Source organism: Nerophis lumbriciformis, linkage group LG17 (genome assembly GCF_033978685.3).
Source record: "Nerophis lumbriciformis linkage group LG17, RoL_Nlum_v2.1, whole genome shotgun sequence".
Classification (NCBI taxonomy): domain Eukaryota; kingdom Metazoa; phylum Chordata; class Actinopteri; order Syngnathiformes; family Syngnathidae; genus Nerophis; species Nerophis lumbriciformis.
The window spans coordinates 45,600,078-45,617,006 of record NC_084564.2 but is presented as its reverse complement, the minus strand read 5'-3'; the positions used below and the strand labels follow the sequence as shown (position 1 = coordinate 45,617,006).

The 16,929-nt window shown below is 40.7% G+C and overlaps 1 protein-coding gene across 7 annotated transcripts in view; it reads right to left on the bottom strand.

The window, feature by feature from the left end:
* Positions 1–16,929, bottom strand: part of myo18ab (myosin XVIIIA b) — a 227,897-nt gene that overhangs the window by 70,174 nt on the left and 140,794 nt on the right. For all 7 annotated transcript variants that reach the window (XM_061973197.1, XM_061973193.1, XM_061973198.1 and 4 more), the window contains 5 exons: positions 12,349–12,476; positions 9,446–9,600; positions 5,141–5,264; positions 2,683–2,790; positions 890–982 (listed from right to left, as the gene is read on the bottom strand). In XM_061973197.1, the coding sequence (XP_061829181.1) occupies positions 890–982; positions 2,683–2,790; positions 5,141–5,264; positions 9,446–9,600; positions 12,349–12,476 (608 nt within the window). The remainder of the gene's footprint in view (positions 1–889; positions 983–2,682; positions 2,791–5,140; positions 5,265–9,445; positions 9,601–12,348; positions 12,477–16,929) is intronic.

The following is a 16,929-nucleotide window of genomic DNA, read 5'->3' as shown; positions in this document are numbered from 1 at the left end:
CTATTATGTTAGATCCACTATGGACTGGACTCTTACTATTATGTTGGATCCACTATGGACTGGACTCTCACTATTATGTTAGATCCACTATGGACTGGACTCTTACTATTATGTTGGATCCACTATGGACTGGACTCTCACTATTATGTTAGATCCACTATGGACTGGACTCTCACTATTATGTTAGATCCACTATGGACTGGACTCTCACTATTATGTTAGATCCACTATGGACTGGACTCTCACACTATTATGTTAGATCCACTATGGACTGGACTCTCACTATTATGTTAGATCCACTATGGACTGGACTCTCACTATTATGTTAGATCCACTATGGGCTGGAATCTCATACTATTATGTTAGATCCACTATGGACTGGACTCTCATACTATTATGTTAGATCCACTATGGACTGGACTCTCACACTATTATGTTAGATCCACTATGGACTGGACTCTCACTATTATGTTAGATCCACTATGGACTGGACTCTCACTATTATGTTAGATCCACTATGGACTGGACTCTTACTATTATGTTGGATCCACTATGGACTGGACTCTCACTATTATGTTAGATCCACTATGGACTGGACTCTCACTATTATGTTAGATCCACTATGGACTGGACTCTCATACTATTATGTTAGATCCACTATGGACTGGACTCTCACACTATTATGTTAGATCCACTATGGACTGGACTCTCTCACTATTATGTTAGATCCACTATGGACTGGACTCTCACTATTATGTTAGATCCACTATGGACTGGACTCTCACGTTATTAACTAGATTTTCATTACGCCCAGTGGGTTGAGTTTTTCCTTGCCCTGATATGGGATCTGAGCTTAGGATGTGGTTGTGTAAATAAAGAGCATGTGTACCTGTTCTAACATCTGGATGGTTCCAGCTTGCTCGTCGAGTTCCTCTTCTTGGTCTTTCACTTTTGCCTCCATGTCACGCAGCTGCTTTCGAATCTGCAACATCACACCAATGTGAAAGTGTGACTTTATCTCCAACATGCATGCATACAACATGATACATCACACATACAACATGATACATCACACATGCATGCATACAACATGATACATCACACATGCATGCATACAACATGATACATCACACATGCATGCATACAACATGATACATCACACATGCATGCATACAACATGATACATCACACATGCATGCATACAACATGACACATCACACATGCATGCATACAACATGATACATCACACATGCATGCATACAACATGATACATCACACATGCATGCATACAACATGATGCATCACACATGCATGCATACAACATGATACATCACACATGCATGCATACAACATGACACATCACACATGCATGCATACAACATGACACATCACACATGCATGCATACAACATGATACATCACACATGCATGCATACAACATGATACATCACACATGCATGCATACAACATGATACATCACACATGCATGCATACAACATGATACATCACACATGCATGCATACAACATGATACATCACACATGCATGCATACAACATGACACATCACACATGCATGCATACAACATGACACATCACACATGCATGCATACAACATGATGCATCACACATGCATGCATACAACATGATACATCACACATGCATGCATACAACATGATGTTTCCAGTTTCTCTATGCAACATGTTGTAAAAGGAGTAGGAAGAAGCAGAGCTTATTTAATCTTACCCCTTTTCTTTGACATAGCAGTTACTAACACTTTTGTTCACTTCCTGTTCTCAATGAATTCCCAATATACTCCATTAATAATAATATTCCAAAATATAAATAATTGAGAAGTAAGTTGTATTTCAAATGCTGAAATGAATAAGATTATCAGTAAGTTCAGAGTTTGAAGAGTTTCTTGAAGTGGATCATATTAGTACATTGTTTCATTTCTTCACTTAATGCACTCCATCATGTAGATTCCACATACTGATCTACTAAAGGTTGTAAGTGTCGTACGTGCATACTAATGTTTTAAGTTACAGGTTGTAAGTGTTGTACGTGCATACTAATGTTTTAAGTTACAGGTTGTAAGTGTTGTACGTGCATACTAATGTTTTAAGTTACATGTTGTAAGTGTTGTACGAGCATACTAATGTTTTAAGTTACAGGTTTTAAGTGTTGTACGTGCATACTAATGTTTTAAGTTACAGGTTTTAAGTGTTGTACGTGCATACTAATGTTTTAAGTTACAGGTTGTAAGTGTTGTACGAGCATACTAATGTTTTAAGTTACATTCTTCTCTAAGGTTATATTTCTCCTCTTTTTATGTTGAGAATAATTATTGTATATTCTTGGCTGGCAGATTTTGCTTTGTGTATCATTTTAGTTGTTCACTATGTGGTGCAATTTCAGTATTTTTGATTCAATAAATAAAGTTTCTATGTTCTCTATATCCTACATGATGTATTGCTATAACTGATCTTTTTTGTAACACAGTTAGTAACTGAAGTGTACTTTTGTACTTATTTTTAAGCAAAATTGATTTCAATATTTGGGGATAAAAATGTAATATGCTAGGCTACTGAGCATTTTAGTTTTACATTGCAGAAGTGAGCAATAAATGAAATGATAGAAGAGTAGTACACATCTACAATGGCAGTATCACATTTATGCTTAAGACCTTAGCAAGTGATGCCTCATCCTTGGACTCTTGGGAGTTGAGGTCCTGGAGGTCAGCCTCCAGCTGCTCCAACTTCAGGTTGACTGCACAAATCTCCAAGTCCTTGTCCTGGAGAAGAAAACAGTGAGGCTCATGATCATGGGAAGAAGAGGCATGCTTAACATGCTCTGGGACTGGGATCATGCATCATACAATCTCTACAGTACTCTGGAATGTTCTAGCAGTAACAGTTAGAGATGCTACCTCAGTAGAAGTCCCATCTTAAAAGTCATTTGTATTCTTTAGCAGAGGGCAGGAGGCTGAACATTTAGTGTGTGGGATGGCTTGATGACTCACTAGTGTCACGTGGTTGGTGTACAAGTCCTTGAATGATTATTCACTATGCTCTTCTGGTGTATGGAGTGTAGCTCACACCCACACAGTCTTCTGGTGTATGGAGTGTAGCTCACACCCACACAGTCTTCTGGTGTATATGAAAACTACAGAAAACATTGAATGCTTCTGGACTGGCAAAGCAGACTGTATCAGTTATTGTCCGCCATGTATGTCGCGGACTCAACATCTCGGTCCAGAGTATATGAAGTCAGCAAAAAGGAATGGACAATGAAGGTGAAGGCAAAAGAGTGAGGAGTGTCCTGACCAGATATCTACATCCCTAGATTGATTGATGTCAAGTGTTCTTTATCACATTGTTTAGGTGTGTAATAAAGATGTGATTCATGTATGATGTCTCAGGTGTGATTCACTCATACTTGCCAACCCTCCCGGATTTTCCGGGAGACTCCCGAAATTCAGCGCCTCTCCCGAAAACCTCCCGGGACAAATTTTCTCCCGAAAATCTCCCGAAATTCAGGCGGACCTGAGTGACGTGTCGACAGCCTGTTTTCACGTCCGCTTTCCCACAATATAAACAGCGTGCCTGCCCAATCACGTTATAACTGTAGAATGATGGAGGGCGAGTTCTTGGTTTCTTATGTGGGTTTATTGTTAGGCAGTTTCATTAACGTCCTCCCAGCGCGGCAACAACACACAACAACAGCAGTCACGTTTTCGTCTACCGTAAAGCAGTTTGTCTGCCGTAAACAGCAATGTTGTGACACTCTTAAACAGGACAATACTGCCATCTACTGTACATGCATATGTGACAATAACATCTAGGGCTTTTAGAGAGTGCAGTGCACAACTGCGCACACAACAAGGAGACGAAGCAGAATGCATCATCAGAGAGGGTGTTCAGCATGGTTAGAAAAATAGTGACAGAGAATAGAACAAGGATGGACAATTCAACCCTTAACTCAACAATGAGTAGATGAGTGTTATGTGTGTGTATATGTGTAAATAAATGAACACTGAAATTCAAGTATTTCTCTTATTTATATATATATATATAGCTGGAATTCACTGAAAGTCAAGTATTTCTTATATTTATATATATGAAATACTTGACTTGGTGAATTCTAGCTGTAAATATACTCCTCCCCTCTTAACCACGCCCCCACCCCACCCCCCCACCCCACCTCCCGAAATCGGAGGTCTCAAGGTTGGCAAGTATTGATTGACTACAATAGTCACACTGGATTCCAGTTCATTGAAATATCACAACACTGGATGTTGTTCAGATAAGTTACATTCTAGAACTTGCAACTTGGACACACTGGAGGTGACTATGACCGTGCATGCGTACTAGGTCACGTTCTGCTGAAGAGGGGGTCTTACACGGTGGCATTGTTGTGTGTGGACATGGATAATGTTAGGTGGGATTTACCCTGGATAACCTTATCCGGTTAGTGTAAACTGGGCCTGAGATCCCAAAACACGGAGCTCCAGCAGAGCGAGCCCAGGGAGGACTCTTGTTGAAATATATTATCAATGCTATCTGGACTTGAGTTGTTTGCTCAGGAATTATAAGTGTTGATGTTTCATAAAGACAACATAGGCTCTCTTTGTTTACATCCCAGGATGTCATTATGCCTTGAAGTCAACTTTGATTGACTGATGTGTCATTTCTCCTTCTCTGAATTTTGAAAGGACAAAGTGCAGAGTGGCCGGCGACTCTCTTGGTTGGAGCTTGAACATTTGCTCAGAGTAAAGGAAGGGTGAGAGAAAAACTGTATTTGATCATTTCAGTAAGAGAACAAATATTCTATTTGCAATGAATCATGTGATTAACTGTGGTATGTAAATATCATGATGTTATTTCAGACTGGGGTGTCAAAGTGGTAGCCATCAAGTAGCCCACGCTTTCCAAAAGGTTGTTGACCTTTGCTTCAAAACTTGAGCATTTTGAGCGTTTAAAGAAGAGTCAAAGTCTGAGACTAAGTTTTCTCCCCTAAGTCTTTGCTTTAGAATGAAACACCCACTCCAAATGATTCTTCTCCCGTTTAAGTAAACCTGCCAGAACAAAATGATGTTGAAGTCTTTGTAGGGAGTAAAGTATCCAAATGGTTATTTGACATACCTCTAACTGCTGTCTGACACTGAAAGACTCTCCAGTCAGGATGTCTTTCTCACGGCCCAACTTCTCCCTCAAGGTCTTCTCCCTCTGTACTTCTTCTTGGGCGCCACTCAGCTCACTGTCGAACCTGCACACAAACACTACTTACTCAGTGTTGCCACTAGTTGAACCTGCACACAAACACTACTTACTCAGTGGTGCCACTAGTTGAACCTGCACACAAACACTACTTACTCAGTGTTGCCACTAGTTGAACCTGCACACAAACACTACTCAGTGTTGTCACTAGTTGAACCTGCACACAAACACTACTTACTCAGTGTTGCCACTAGTTGAACCTGCACACAAACACTACTTACTCAGTGTTGCCACTAGTTGAACCTGCACACAAACACTACTTACTCAGTGTTGCCACTAGTTGAACCTGCACACAAACACTACTTACTCAGTGTTGTCACTAGTTGAACCTGCACACAAACACTACTTACTCAGTGTTGTCACTAGTTGAACCTGCACACAAACACTGCTTACTCAGTGTTGCCACTAGTTGAACCTGCACACAAACACTACTCAGTGTTGTCACTAGTTGAACCTGCACACAAACACTACTTACTCAGTGTTGCCACTAGTTGAACCTGCACACAAACACTACTTACTCAGTGTTGCCACTAGTTGAACCTGCACACAAACACTACTTACTCAGTGTTGCCACTAGTTGAACCTGCACACAAACACTACTTACTCAGTGTTGCCACTAGTTGAACCTGCACACAAACACTACTCAGTGTTGCCACTAGGAATCTCCAAAATCAACTCCCACAGTAAGTTTTTGGGGTCTTACTGTGTTGTAAGTGTTTTGAAAACAAATGATAAATGTATGTGTTGTCCTGTTGTATCTTATATTCTATATTATGTTTTGGAAAAAGGTTGTCATAAACGTTACTTCATTCATGAAAACAATAACACAAAAGAAAAAAATAATGCAAAAAAAAACAAGTGCAGTATTTGTGACCATAAAACTTTCAGCGAATGAAAGTTTAAGAAAGTGCATTACTTTGAAGTCGACCAATAATAAATCATTAATAATTTGACCCGGCAAATATACCGTATTTTCCAGACCATAGGGCGCACCGGATTATAAGGCATGAGCACTGCCCATCAATGGTCTATTTCTAGGGATGATACTCCAAAGCGGTTTTCCCGGTTGTTCGATAAGAAAAGAACCGAGTCCTCGGACTCGAATCCCTTTTTGAGAACCGGTACCTGTTATGGAGACCACTATAGTAAAGAAAAAGAGTTGGTTCTTTATTCGAATCCCTGGGAACGAATCCCGTCCTGACAAGAAATGCCCCGTGAGACATCACAAGAAATGACGTCACGTAGCTCAGTCATTAGGCGCAGATAGCGAAAGCAGGAAAAAAAATGGACGGGAAAAAGCGCTCCAAGGCATGGCTTCATTCCACCAAAAAAACCGAGGAAGCGGGAATATGCAATTATTGCCAGGCTTCGCTCTCGTGTAAGGGGAGGAAGCACAACAAGCGTGTCGTGTCTTCCACACGTGTTGAAGCAGCGACAGAGACGATGAAGAACGCTCCTCTTCTTCTTCTTCTGCCAGCTGCCCAAGTCCCAGCTACAGTGGCGGTGACGCTGGTGAGTAACTAACGTTAACTGTTGCTGGTTAGTTTCCATATCTGCTCACTTGTAGTAACGTTACCTCTTATGTCAACCAGGACTGCAGTAATATTAGCTGGACTAACCTTTCCTAAGCATAGTCAGCGGCTAACGGTAACGTTAACGTGAGCCTTTTTGTATGTGTCTGATAACGTTAACGTTATCTTGTAGCCTACACCACGACAAGTCTGTCTAATAAACTAGTGCTTTCTTTCTTTCTTTACTTTATTTGGAACATGAACACACTTACAGTATAACACATCACACTTTCACATCATTTCACTTTACAGGAGTAGGAAGAAGTAAAGCTTATTTAATCCTACCCCTTTCCCACTTCATAGCGTTTACAAATATATACATCATTTACTGACCTTTTTATAATACAATATCTGTGAATTAGTATATACAACAGTTGTGTAGTATGTCATTAATTAATTCAGTCATTATTAATATACTGAGATGAAGAATATCTTATTTTCAATAAGGTTGAAAGTATTTCTCATAATTCTTCTTCTTTGTACTTTGTAAGCAACATTCATTTGAACAAGCTCTTAAAGTGGATCATATCAGTTCAATGTTTCACTTCTTTACTTCATCCATTCATCATTTCATTCCACATCATTTTAGCTGTTTGCAAGTTTACCAAATCATCCAACTTTAATATTTTTGACTCAATAAATAAAGTGATTGTATGTTCTCTATATCCAACATTATGTATCAGTCTAATTGATCTTTCTTGTAACACGGTTAACAAATGTAGCACACATTTCTAGTTATTTCCCCACATTTCTGCACAATAACTCAGACATGGTAAGACTATAGTAGCGAGCAGTAGAGAATGTGAAGTGATTTGTTAAAGCAAATATTGTGTTTTTTTTCCACATACAACAACCTATCTGGACTCCATAAGAGAATCGATAAGGAATCAGTTCGATAAAAGGATTCGATAATAGGCTCAAACTCGATCATTTCTTATCAAACATCATCCCTATCTATTGCTAATCGTTTTTCATATAAAAGGCGCACCGTATTATAAGGCACATTAAAGAAGTAATATTATGATTATTTTCTAAAGGTAAAAGACTTCCTTGTGGTCTACATAACATGTCATGCTGCTTCTTTGCTCAAATGTTGCATAGATGATGTTTTACACTTCATCTTCAACTCACTTTCTGACAGTCTCTTCAGGATGCACCGTTTTGTGGGCGCTCTTATTTACGTGCCTCCACTTGGACAGCGTCATTTTTGTTGTAGCGGTGTAGCGTGCAAGGACGGGAGTGGAAGAAGTGTCAAAAGATGGCGCTAACTGTTTTAATGACATTCACACTTTACTTCAATCAATAACAAAGCAGCATCTCCTCATCCGTGGCTCACTAGTGCAACAACAAATGTGTCCCGTGAAAAACCGTCCAACCAGAACTCTAATAATTAAAGTTCCTTGGGTAAATAATTTAAAGTCCTTGGGTAAATAATTTAAAGTCACTACACCGGTATGTTTTAGTGCTTTCATGGCCAGTTTGTACTGACAGATATAAGTAAGAACTTTACACTACAGCTACTACCTAACACAACAGCTACTAACTAACACAAAAGCTACTAACTAACACAACAGATACTACCTAACACAACAGATACTACCTACTACAGATACTACGTGGGGGGGGCTGGAGCCTATCTCAGCTACAATCGGGTGGAAGGCGGGGTACACCCTGGACAAGTCGCCACCTCATCGCAGGGCCAACACAGATAGACAGACAACATTGACACTCACATCCACACACTAACTAACACAACAGATACTAACTAACACTACAGCTACTAACTAACAGCGCCTTTTAGGCTAATTGTCCAAGCTGCTATCAACTGTTCATTTCACATGAATTTAGATGAAGATGACGAGAGACAGACTGTGACTGGCTCCGGTTCACAGCTAGCTCCAGTTCACAGCTAGCTCTAGTTCACATCTAGCTCTAGTTCACATCTAGCTCTAGTTCACATCTAGCTCTAGTTCATATCTAGCTCCAGTTCACATCTAACTCCAGTTCACATCCAGCTCTAGTTCACATCTAGCTCTAGTTCTCATCTAGCTCCGGTTCACATCTAGCGCTAGTTCTCATCTAGCTCCGGTTCACATCTAGCTCCAGTTCACATCTAGCTCTAGTTCACATCTAGCTCCAGTTCACATCTAGCTCCAGTTCACATCTAGCTCCAGTTCACATTTAGCTCTAGTTCACATCTAGCTCCAGTTCACATTTAGCTCTAGTTCACATCTAGCTCTAGTTCACATCTAGCTCCAGTTTACATCTAGCTCTAGTTCACATCTAGCTCTAGCTTCTCTTTTCACCACGATACAATGACTGAGGCTAGGATAGACAAATGTTAGGAGCAGTGACTAAGTTAGTGGTCAAAGACTAGCACACACTTGCCACACTAGTAGATGCTCCTGATTTTCGTTAGTTTCATGGATTCAATTGCAGGTGCATAAAGACACATTTTGTCTTTCCATCATTATTCTAAATAATCTCTAATTAACTCTATGTTCTAATCTCTAGCTGCTTTGACCTTTGCATCCAAAGGTGGTTTAGCAGCATGTACATAGTCAGCACAGTCAACATAGAGAAGGTCATGCCTACTAACTTCCTCTGCTTCTTCTCCAGGTCATGGTTGCGGCTCTGCTGGCCCTCCAAATGAAGTTTAGTGTCCTGCAGTTCGGCCGTCAGTCTCTGTGCTTTCTTCTTTAGCAGCTGAATATTTCGCTGGGATTCTTCGTTATCGTCCTGCAGGTCGCTGATCTGCACGTGACAATAAAAAGCAACATTCCACTACATTAGACTGCTGGGGTTAATAGAACAGACAATAAAAAGCAACATTCTACTACATTAGACTGCTGGGGTTAATAGAACAGACAATAAAAAGCAACATTCTACTACATTAGACTGCTGGGGTTAATAAAAAGCAACATTCTACTACATTAGACTGCTGGGGTTAATAGAACAGACAATAAAAAGCAACATTCTACTACATTAGACTGCTGGGGTTAATAGAACAGACAATAAAAAGCAACATTCCACTACATTAGACTGCTGGGGTTAATAGAACAGACAATAAAAAGCAACATTCTACATACATTAGACTGCTGGGGTTAATAGAACCGACACCAGTCTAAGGATCTTCAGGTGAAAATAGTGAAAAGCTTCATTTTATGCTTCCTGACCCAACTGACAGCAACTGTGCGTTGCCAGAATGTTCTGGGTCATGCATTAGCACGCTGCTAGTGGCTTGATGTTGTTCTTTCAGACTTGAACTCTACAATGCATCCAGCTTCCAAACATTTGACTGTGAGGTTTATACACGTGCACAACTCAGTTCATCTTCAGCATTTTTTGTGTATTGAGATTCAAACACGTCTTGTTCAAATGATGCAAATTGAGTTAATAACTTAAACATGGAAATTGGTTAAAGTTGTTTTTGTATTATAATATGAAGGTCATTACAAACTACAAAAGCAGTGAAGTTGTCACGTTGTGTAAATGTTAAATAAAAAGAGAATACAGCAAATCCTTTTCAACTGATATTCAATTGAATAGACTGCAAAGACAAGATATTTCATGTTCACACTGAGAAACTTTCTTATTTTTTGCTAATATTAGCTCATTTGGAATTTGATGCCTGCAACATGTTTCAAAAAAGCTGGCACAAGTGGCAAAAAAGAGTGAGAAAGTTGAGGAACGCTCATCAAAGACTTATTTGGAACACCCCACAGGTGAACAGGCTAATTGGGAACAGGTGGGTGCCATGATTGGGTATAAAAGCAGCTTCCATGAAATGCTCAGTCATTCACAAACAAGGACGGGGCGAGGGTCACCACTTTGTCAACAAATGCCTGAGCAAATTGTTTAAGAACAACATTTCTCAAGCATCTATTGCAAGGAATTTAGGGATTTCACCATCTACGCTCCGTAATATCATCAAAAGGTTCAGACAATCTGGAGAAACCAACATTGAATGCCTGTAACCTTCGATCCCTCAGGCAGTACAGCATCAAAAACTGACATCAAATGAAAGGTAAAGGATATCACCACATGGGCTCAGGAACACTTCAGAAAACCACTGTCAATAACTACAGTTGGTCGCTACATCTGTAAGTGCAAGTTAAAACTCTACTATGCAAAGCCAAAGCCATTTATCAACAACACCCAGAAAGCTTCGCTGGGCCTGAGCTCATCTAAGATGGACTGATGCAAAGTGGAAAAGTCTTCTGTGGTCTGATGAGTCCACATTTCAAATTGTTTTTTGGAAACTGTGGACGTCGTGTCCTCCGGACCAAAGAGGAAAAGAACCATCTAGACTGTTCTAGGTGCAAAGTGTAAAAGGCAGCATGTGTGATGGTATGGGGGTGTATTAGTGCCCAAGACATGGGTAACTTACACATCTGTGAAGGCACCATTAATGCTGAAAGGTACATACAGCTTTTGGAGCAACATATGTTGCCATCCAAGCAACGTTACCATGGACGCCCCTGCTTATTTCAGCAAGACAATGCCAAGCCAGGTGTTACAACAGCGTGGCTTCATAGTAAAAGAGTGTGGGTACTAGACTGGCCTGCCTGTAGTCCAGACATTGAAAATGTGTGAAGACTAAAATATGAGAAGGGAGACTGTTGAACAATTTAAGCTGTACATCAAGCAAGAATGGGAAAGAATTCCACTTCAAAAATGTGTCTCCTCAGTTCCCAAACCTTTACTGAGTGTTGTTAAAAGGAAAGGCCATGTAATACACTGGTAAAAGTGCCTTTTTTGCAATGTGTTGCTGCCATTAAATTCTAACTTCATGATTATTTGCAAAAATAAGAAAGTTTCTCAGTGTGAACATGAAATATCTTGTCTTTGCAGTCTATTCAATTGAATATAAGTTGAAAAGGATTTGCTGTATTCTCTTTTTATTTACCATTTACACAACATGACAACTTCACTGCTTTTGGCTTTTATAAATAAAGAATGCAGCTTACAGTGAGTTGGACAAATAAATGAAGTTGTCAATAAAAAAAATAGGGAGGTCACATGACATGTCAGAAAAGAATGAATTAAAACACTGATGTAGTTCAACATGTTTGCTGACATAGTAAGTGAGAAGGAAATGAGAGAGTATTGAGTATTTACATAGCAAGTTAGAAGGAAATGAGAGAGTATTGAATATTTACATAGTAAGTTAGAAGGAAATGAGAGAGAATTGAATATTTAAATAGTAAGTTAGAAGGAAATGAGAGAGTATTGAGTATTTACATAGTAAGTTAGAAGGAAATGAGAGTGTGTTGAATATTTACATAGTAAGTTAGAAGGAAATGAGAGAGTGTGTTGAATATTTACATAGTAAGTTAGAAGGAAATGAGAAAGTGTATTGAGTATTTACATAGTAAGTTAGAAGGAAATGAGAGAGTATTGAGTATTTACATAGTAAGTTAGAAGGAAATGAGAAAGTGTATTGAGTATTTACATAGTAAGTTAGAAGGAAATGAGAAAGTGTATTGAGTATTTAGTCACCCTCCTCTCCAGCTGGCGTTTAGTTTGCTGTTCTTGTTCCAGTTTGTCATCAAACTCCTGTTGAAGTCTCTTCTTTGTCAATTCAATTTCTCTGATAGCTCTTTCATATTTCAGCCTCCACTCTCCTCCTGTCACAAGATGCAGACAACACATTGCTTCAAAATATTTCCTTATTTCATCCATTGACTTATTCTTTTCCCACCAATCAAGGCTATTCCTGAGAGACAGAGTGCTAGCCCAGAACCCAGACCTAACACTCGGTCAGAATGGTGAGCCTGAAAAAGGTAACTACAAATACATAGCTAGTGGTGGATAAAACTTATTTACAAATCCAATTTTACTATGAACCGAATGTAAACTTCTTTAAAACACACCTATTTACAAATAGACACCAGCTACTCTACAGGTGTGTCTTTTATCATCAAGTGGAAATTCAGCCATTCCAATTTCTACTGAAAGTTTATTTTCCATAATTCCAATGAAAGGATGCATTCACACTGTGTGACAAGCATTGCTACTTTAACTTCACTTATAGTACTACAATTATGTCTCATCATAAAGTTGCACAGTAAAAAAGTGCCAGCCTGCATTAAGTCACCACATTGTACACAGTGGTGGTCTAAAGTCTACATACACTTGTAAAGAACATCATGTCATGGCTGTCTTCAGTTTACAATCATTTCTACAACTCTTATTTGTTTGTGATAGAATAGAATAGAATGGACTTTATTGTCATTATATTTGCATATAATGAGATTAAGAACTCCAACTTAAGGTGCGGTAGTGGGAACAAATATGGGGTAAAAATAAATTAAATTACACAAGAAGTAATAAAGAAAAAACTAACAATTGAAATAAACAGACTACTATCCAATAAAAATAATAAGCAATCCTGTACAACATACAAAACAATATACAAAATACTGTACAATATACAGAACAAACCAAGAGTGCCGGAGTAATAAAGTAATAACAATCAGTGTCGGACGTATTGCACTCGAAGGGTAATATTGCACAGTAGGGTATTGGGGTAGGATATTGTATAGGGGTGAATTATTATTATAAGTTAGAGTTCAAGATGGTGACAGCTCTGGGAAAGAAGCTGTCTCTGAGCCTGTTTGTTCTGGCTCTGATGCACCTATAGCGCCTGCCCGATGGTAGCAGGTGGAACAGGTGGAAGCCAGGGTGTGTGCTGTCCTTGGTGATGCTTTTTGCTCTGTTGAGGCAGCGGGAGTTGTGTAAATCCTTCAGGGAGGGGAGGGGGCAGCCGATGATTTTTTGTCCGGACTTTATGACCCTCTGAATCGCCTGTTTGTCTGCTTCAGTGCAGCTGGCGTACCACACTGTTACGCAGTACGTCAGCAGGCTCTCGACAGTCGAGCGATAGAAGGCCACCATCAGCTGCCTCTCCAGTCTGTTCTTCCTCAGCACCCTCAGGAAGTGGAGTCTCCGCTGGGCATTCTGGATGACCGCAGTTGTATTTTGGGTCCAGGAGAGGTCAGCAGATATGAGGGTGCCGAGGAACTTGAAGGAGCTGACTCTCTCCACCTCCTCGCCGTTGATATAGAGGGGGGTGAGGTCTGCAGTGTTTTTCCTGAAGTCAAAGATGAGTTCCTTGGTTTTTGTGGTGTTCAGTGCCAGATTATTCACTGAACACCACGCTGATAGTTTCAGGACCTCATCTCTGTATGCAGACTCATCCCCCCCTGTGGGACCCACCACCGTTGTGTCATCGGCAAATTTGATGATGGTGTTCTCCGGGTGGGCTGGACTACAGTCATGGGTGTAGAGGGAATACAGCAAAGGGCTCAGCACACAGCTCTGTGGAGAGCCGATGCTGAGTGGGCGGGAGGAGGAGAGATGGGGGCCGAGTTTCACTGTCTGAGGTCGGTTGGTTAGGAAGTCCTTAATCCAAAGACAGGTGGGTGTGGGGAGGCCTAAGTCCAGCGGTTTGTTGACCAGGATGTCTGGAATGATTGTATTGAAGGCGGAGCTATAGTGGATGAAAAGCATCCTGACATACCACCCCCGGTGTTCCAGGTGGCTCAGTGCCGAGTGGAGAGCCATGGTTATGGCGTCGTCCGTGGATCTGTTTGCCCGGTAGGCAAACTGCTGTGGGTCTAGGGTGGGGGGCAGGCAGGCCTGAATGTGGTGTGGGACCAGCCTCTTGAAGCACTTCATGATGACAGGTGTGAGTGCTCCTGGGCGATAGTCATTGAGGTTGTTTGTGGCAGCTTTCTTGGGTACCGGGATAATTGTGGCGGATTTAAGGCAGGGTGGGATGAGTGCCTGTGCCAAGGAGAGGTTGAAGAAGACGGTGATAATGTAGGAGAGCTGGTCAGCACATGCTTTGAGCACCTGTCTGGACCAGCCGCCTTCCTGGGGTTCACTGCCTTGAGCACCCGCCTGACCTCGTGCTCCTCAAGAGTGAGTGTGGGAGTGCTGGGGGCAGGGCGGGTTGGGAGGGCTGGGGGTTGGTGTGGTTGTGACTGTTTGTGATGTCTCAAAGCGAGCAAAGAAGCAGTTCAGCTCCTCTGCCAGCGATACATTCCAGTCCCCGGTTGCTGCGTCACATTGGTGATGTGCTGTATGCCCTGCCACATCTGCCGTGGGTTGTCGATCCTCTCTTTGTAGTCCCTCTTGGCTCCCTTGAGTCCTCTCTTCAGGTCAGCACGTGCAGCACTGTATAGAGGAGCACTGTCACCTAACCTGAAGGCGGTGTCGCGGGCCTTGAGGAGCATGCGGACCTGGCTTGTCATCCAGGGTTTCTGGTTTGGGTAAACCCGGATGCTTTTTTTTCGCAGTGATACAGTGATTGTTGGTCACAAAAAACATTCATGAAGTTTGCTTCTTTGATGAATTTATTATGGCTCTACTGAAAATGTGAGGGTGAAAAGTATACATACAGCAATGTTAATATTTGCTTACATGTCCCTTGGCAAGTTGACCTGCAATAAGGCGCTTTTGGTAGCCATCCACAAGCTTCTGCTTGACCACTTGACCACTAAATTGCTGCAGTTCAGCTAAATGTGTTGCTTTTCTGACATGGACTTGTCTAAAACATATTTAGACAAATCATACGCCTTCTCTGGACTGATGAATCACACTTTTCCATCTGGCAATCTGATGGACCAGTCTGAGTTTGGAGGTTGCCAGGAGAAGGTTACATTTCTCACTGCATTGTGTCGAGTGTGAAATTTGGTGGAGGAGGAATTATGGTGTGGGGTTGTTTTTCAGGAGTTGGGCTTGGCCCCTTAGTTCCAGTGAAAGGAACTTTGAATGCTCCAGGATACCAAAACATTTTAGACAATTCCATGCTCCCAACCTTGTGGGAACAGTTTGTGGACAGCCTTCCCAGAAGATATAAACACACTCCGCAACCTTGTAGACAGCCTTCCCAGAAGATATAAACACACTCCACAACCTTGTGGACAGCCTTCCTAGAAGACTTGAAGCTGTAATAGCTGCAAAAGGTCATATTGAACCCTATGGGTTAGGAATTAGATGTCACTTCTAGTTCATATTTGAGTAAAGGCAGGTGACCAAATACTTTTGGCAATATAGTGTATACAATCATATGTAGAGTTGATGAAAGTCAGTAATTGAGGTTTATTTTGAAGAAGTTACAAATGACTAGGGATGATGTTCGAAATCGGTTCTCCCGGTTGTTCAATAAGAAAAGAACCGATTCCATGGACTCAAATCCCTTTTTGAGAACCGGTTCCCGTTATCGAGACCACTATAGTAAAGAAAAATAGTTGGTTCTTTATTCGAATCCCTGTGAACGAATCCCTTCCCACGTACAGGAAATGCCCTGTGGAACGCAATGTTATGCCCATTTGATTGTAGACTCTTACTGACACCTTGTGGCCATATGAAAATACTACGTGTCATTAGTTTGGGCACTTCCGGGTTGAGACAATTGAGAAGTAGACAAGTTGTGTTAGCTCTTACAAGCCTTGGAAAAGATAAGTCTGTAAGTAAACTATTTAACTTGTTTATGTAACTCAATATTAAAATGGAAGTGTTTCAATTTGATAGTAAGATGTCTACTGAAAAACGATTGTTGTGCACTGTTTCAATGGATGTTTTGAGACCTTAAAATGGCTGCCAGTCGTATATTTCCACCATCGAAATAGTTTCAACACTCAGAAGTATTTGTTTGATGATAGTACTGTATATTTGTGTGAAGCTAATATTTACATTTCAGTATGTTCATTGAATCACATAGCTTATACATTTGTCATTGTGTGTATTTCAGTTTAAAAAACAAAATAATAACAGTCCAGTGCAAGACAAAAGTAAAGATAGGAAAAGACAAAGCAAGATCAACAACAATAAAGAGCCTAAATGGATTAACTGCTTTGGATTGTTTGTTAGCTGTATAAGCTCAACACGTATAGTGAGGGCAGAACAGGCAATATGCAATTATTGCCAGGCTTGGCTCTCATGTAAGGGGGGAATAATTGTTGATTGATGACTGTGGTGTTCTTAGGGTCATAGTGTGTGTAGTTAGTATGTTCCAATAGCAGCAGAAGTGCACTTTTTGGAGAGCTGTATTATTTTCAGTTTTGTGCCCAA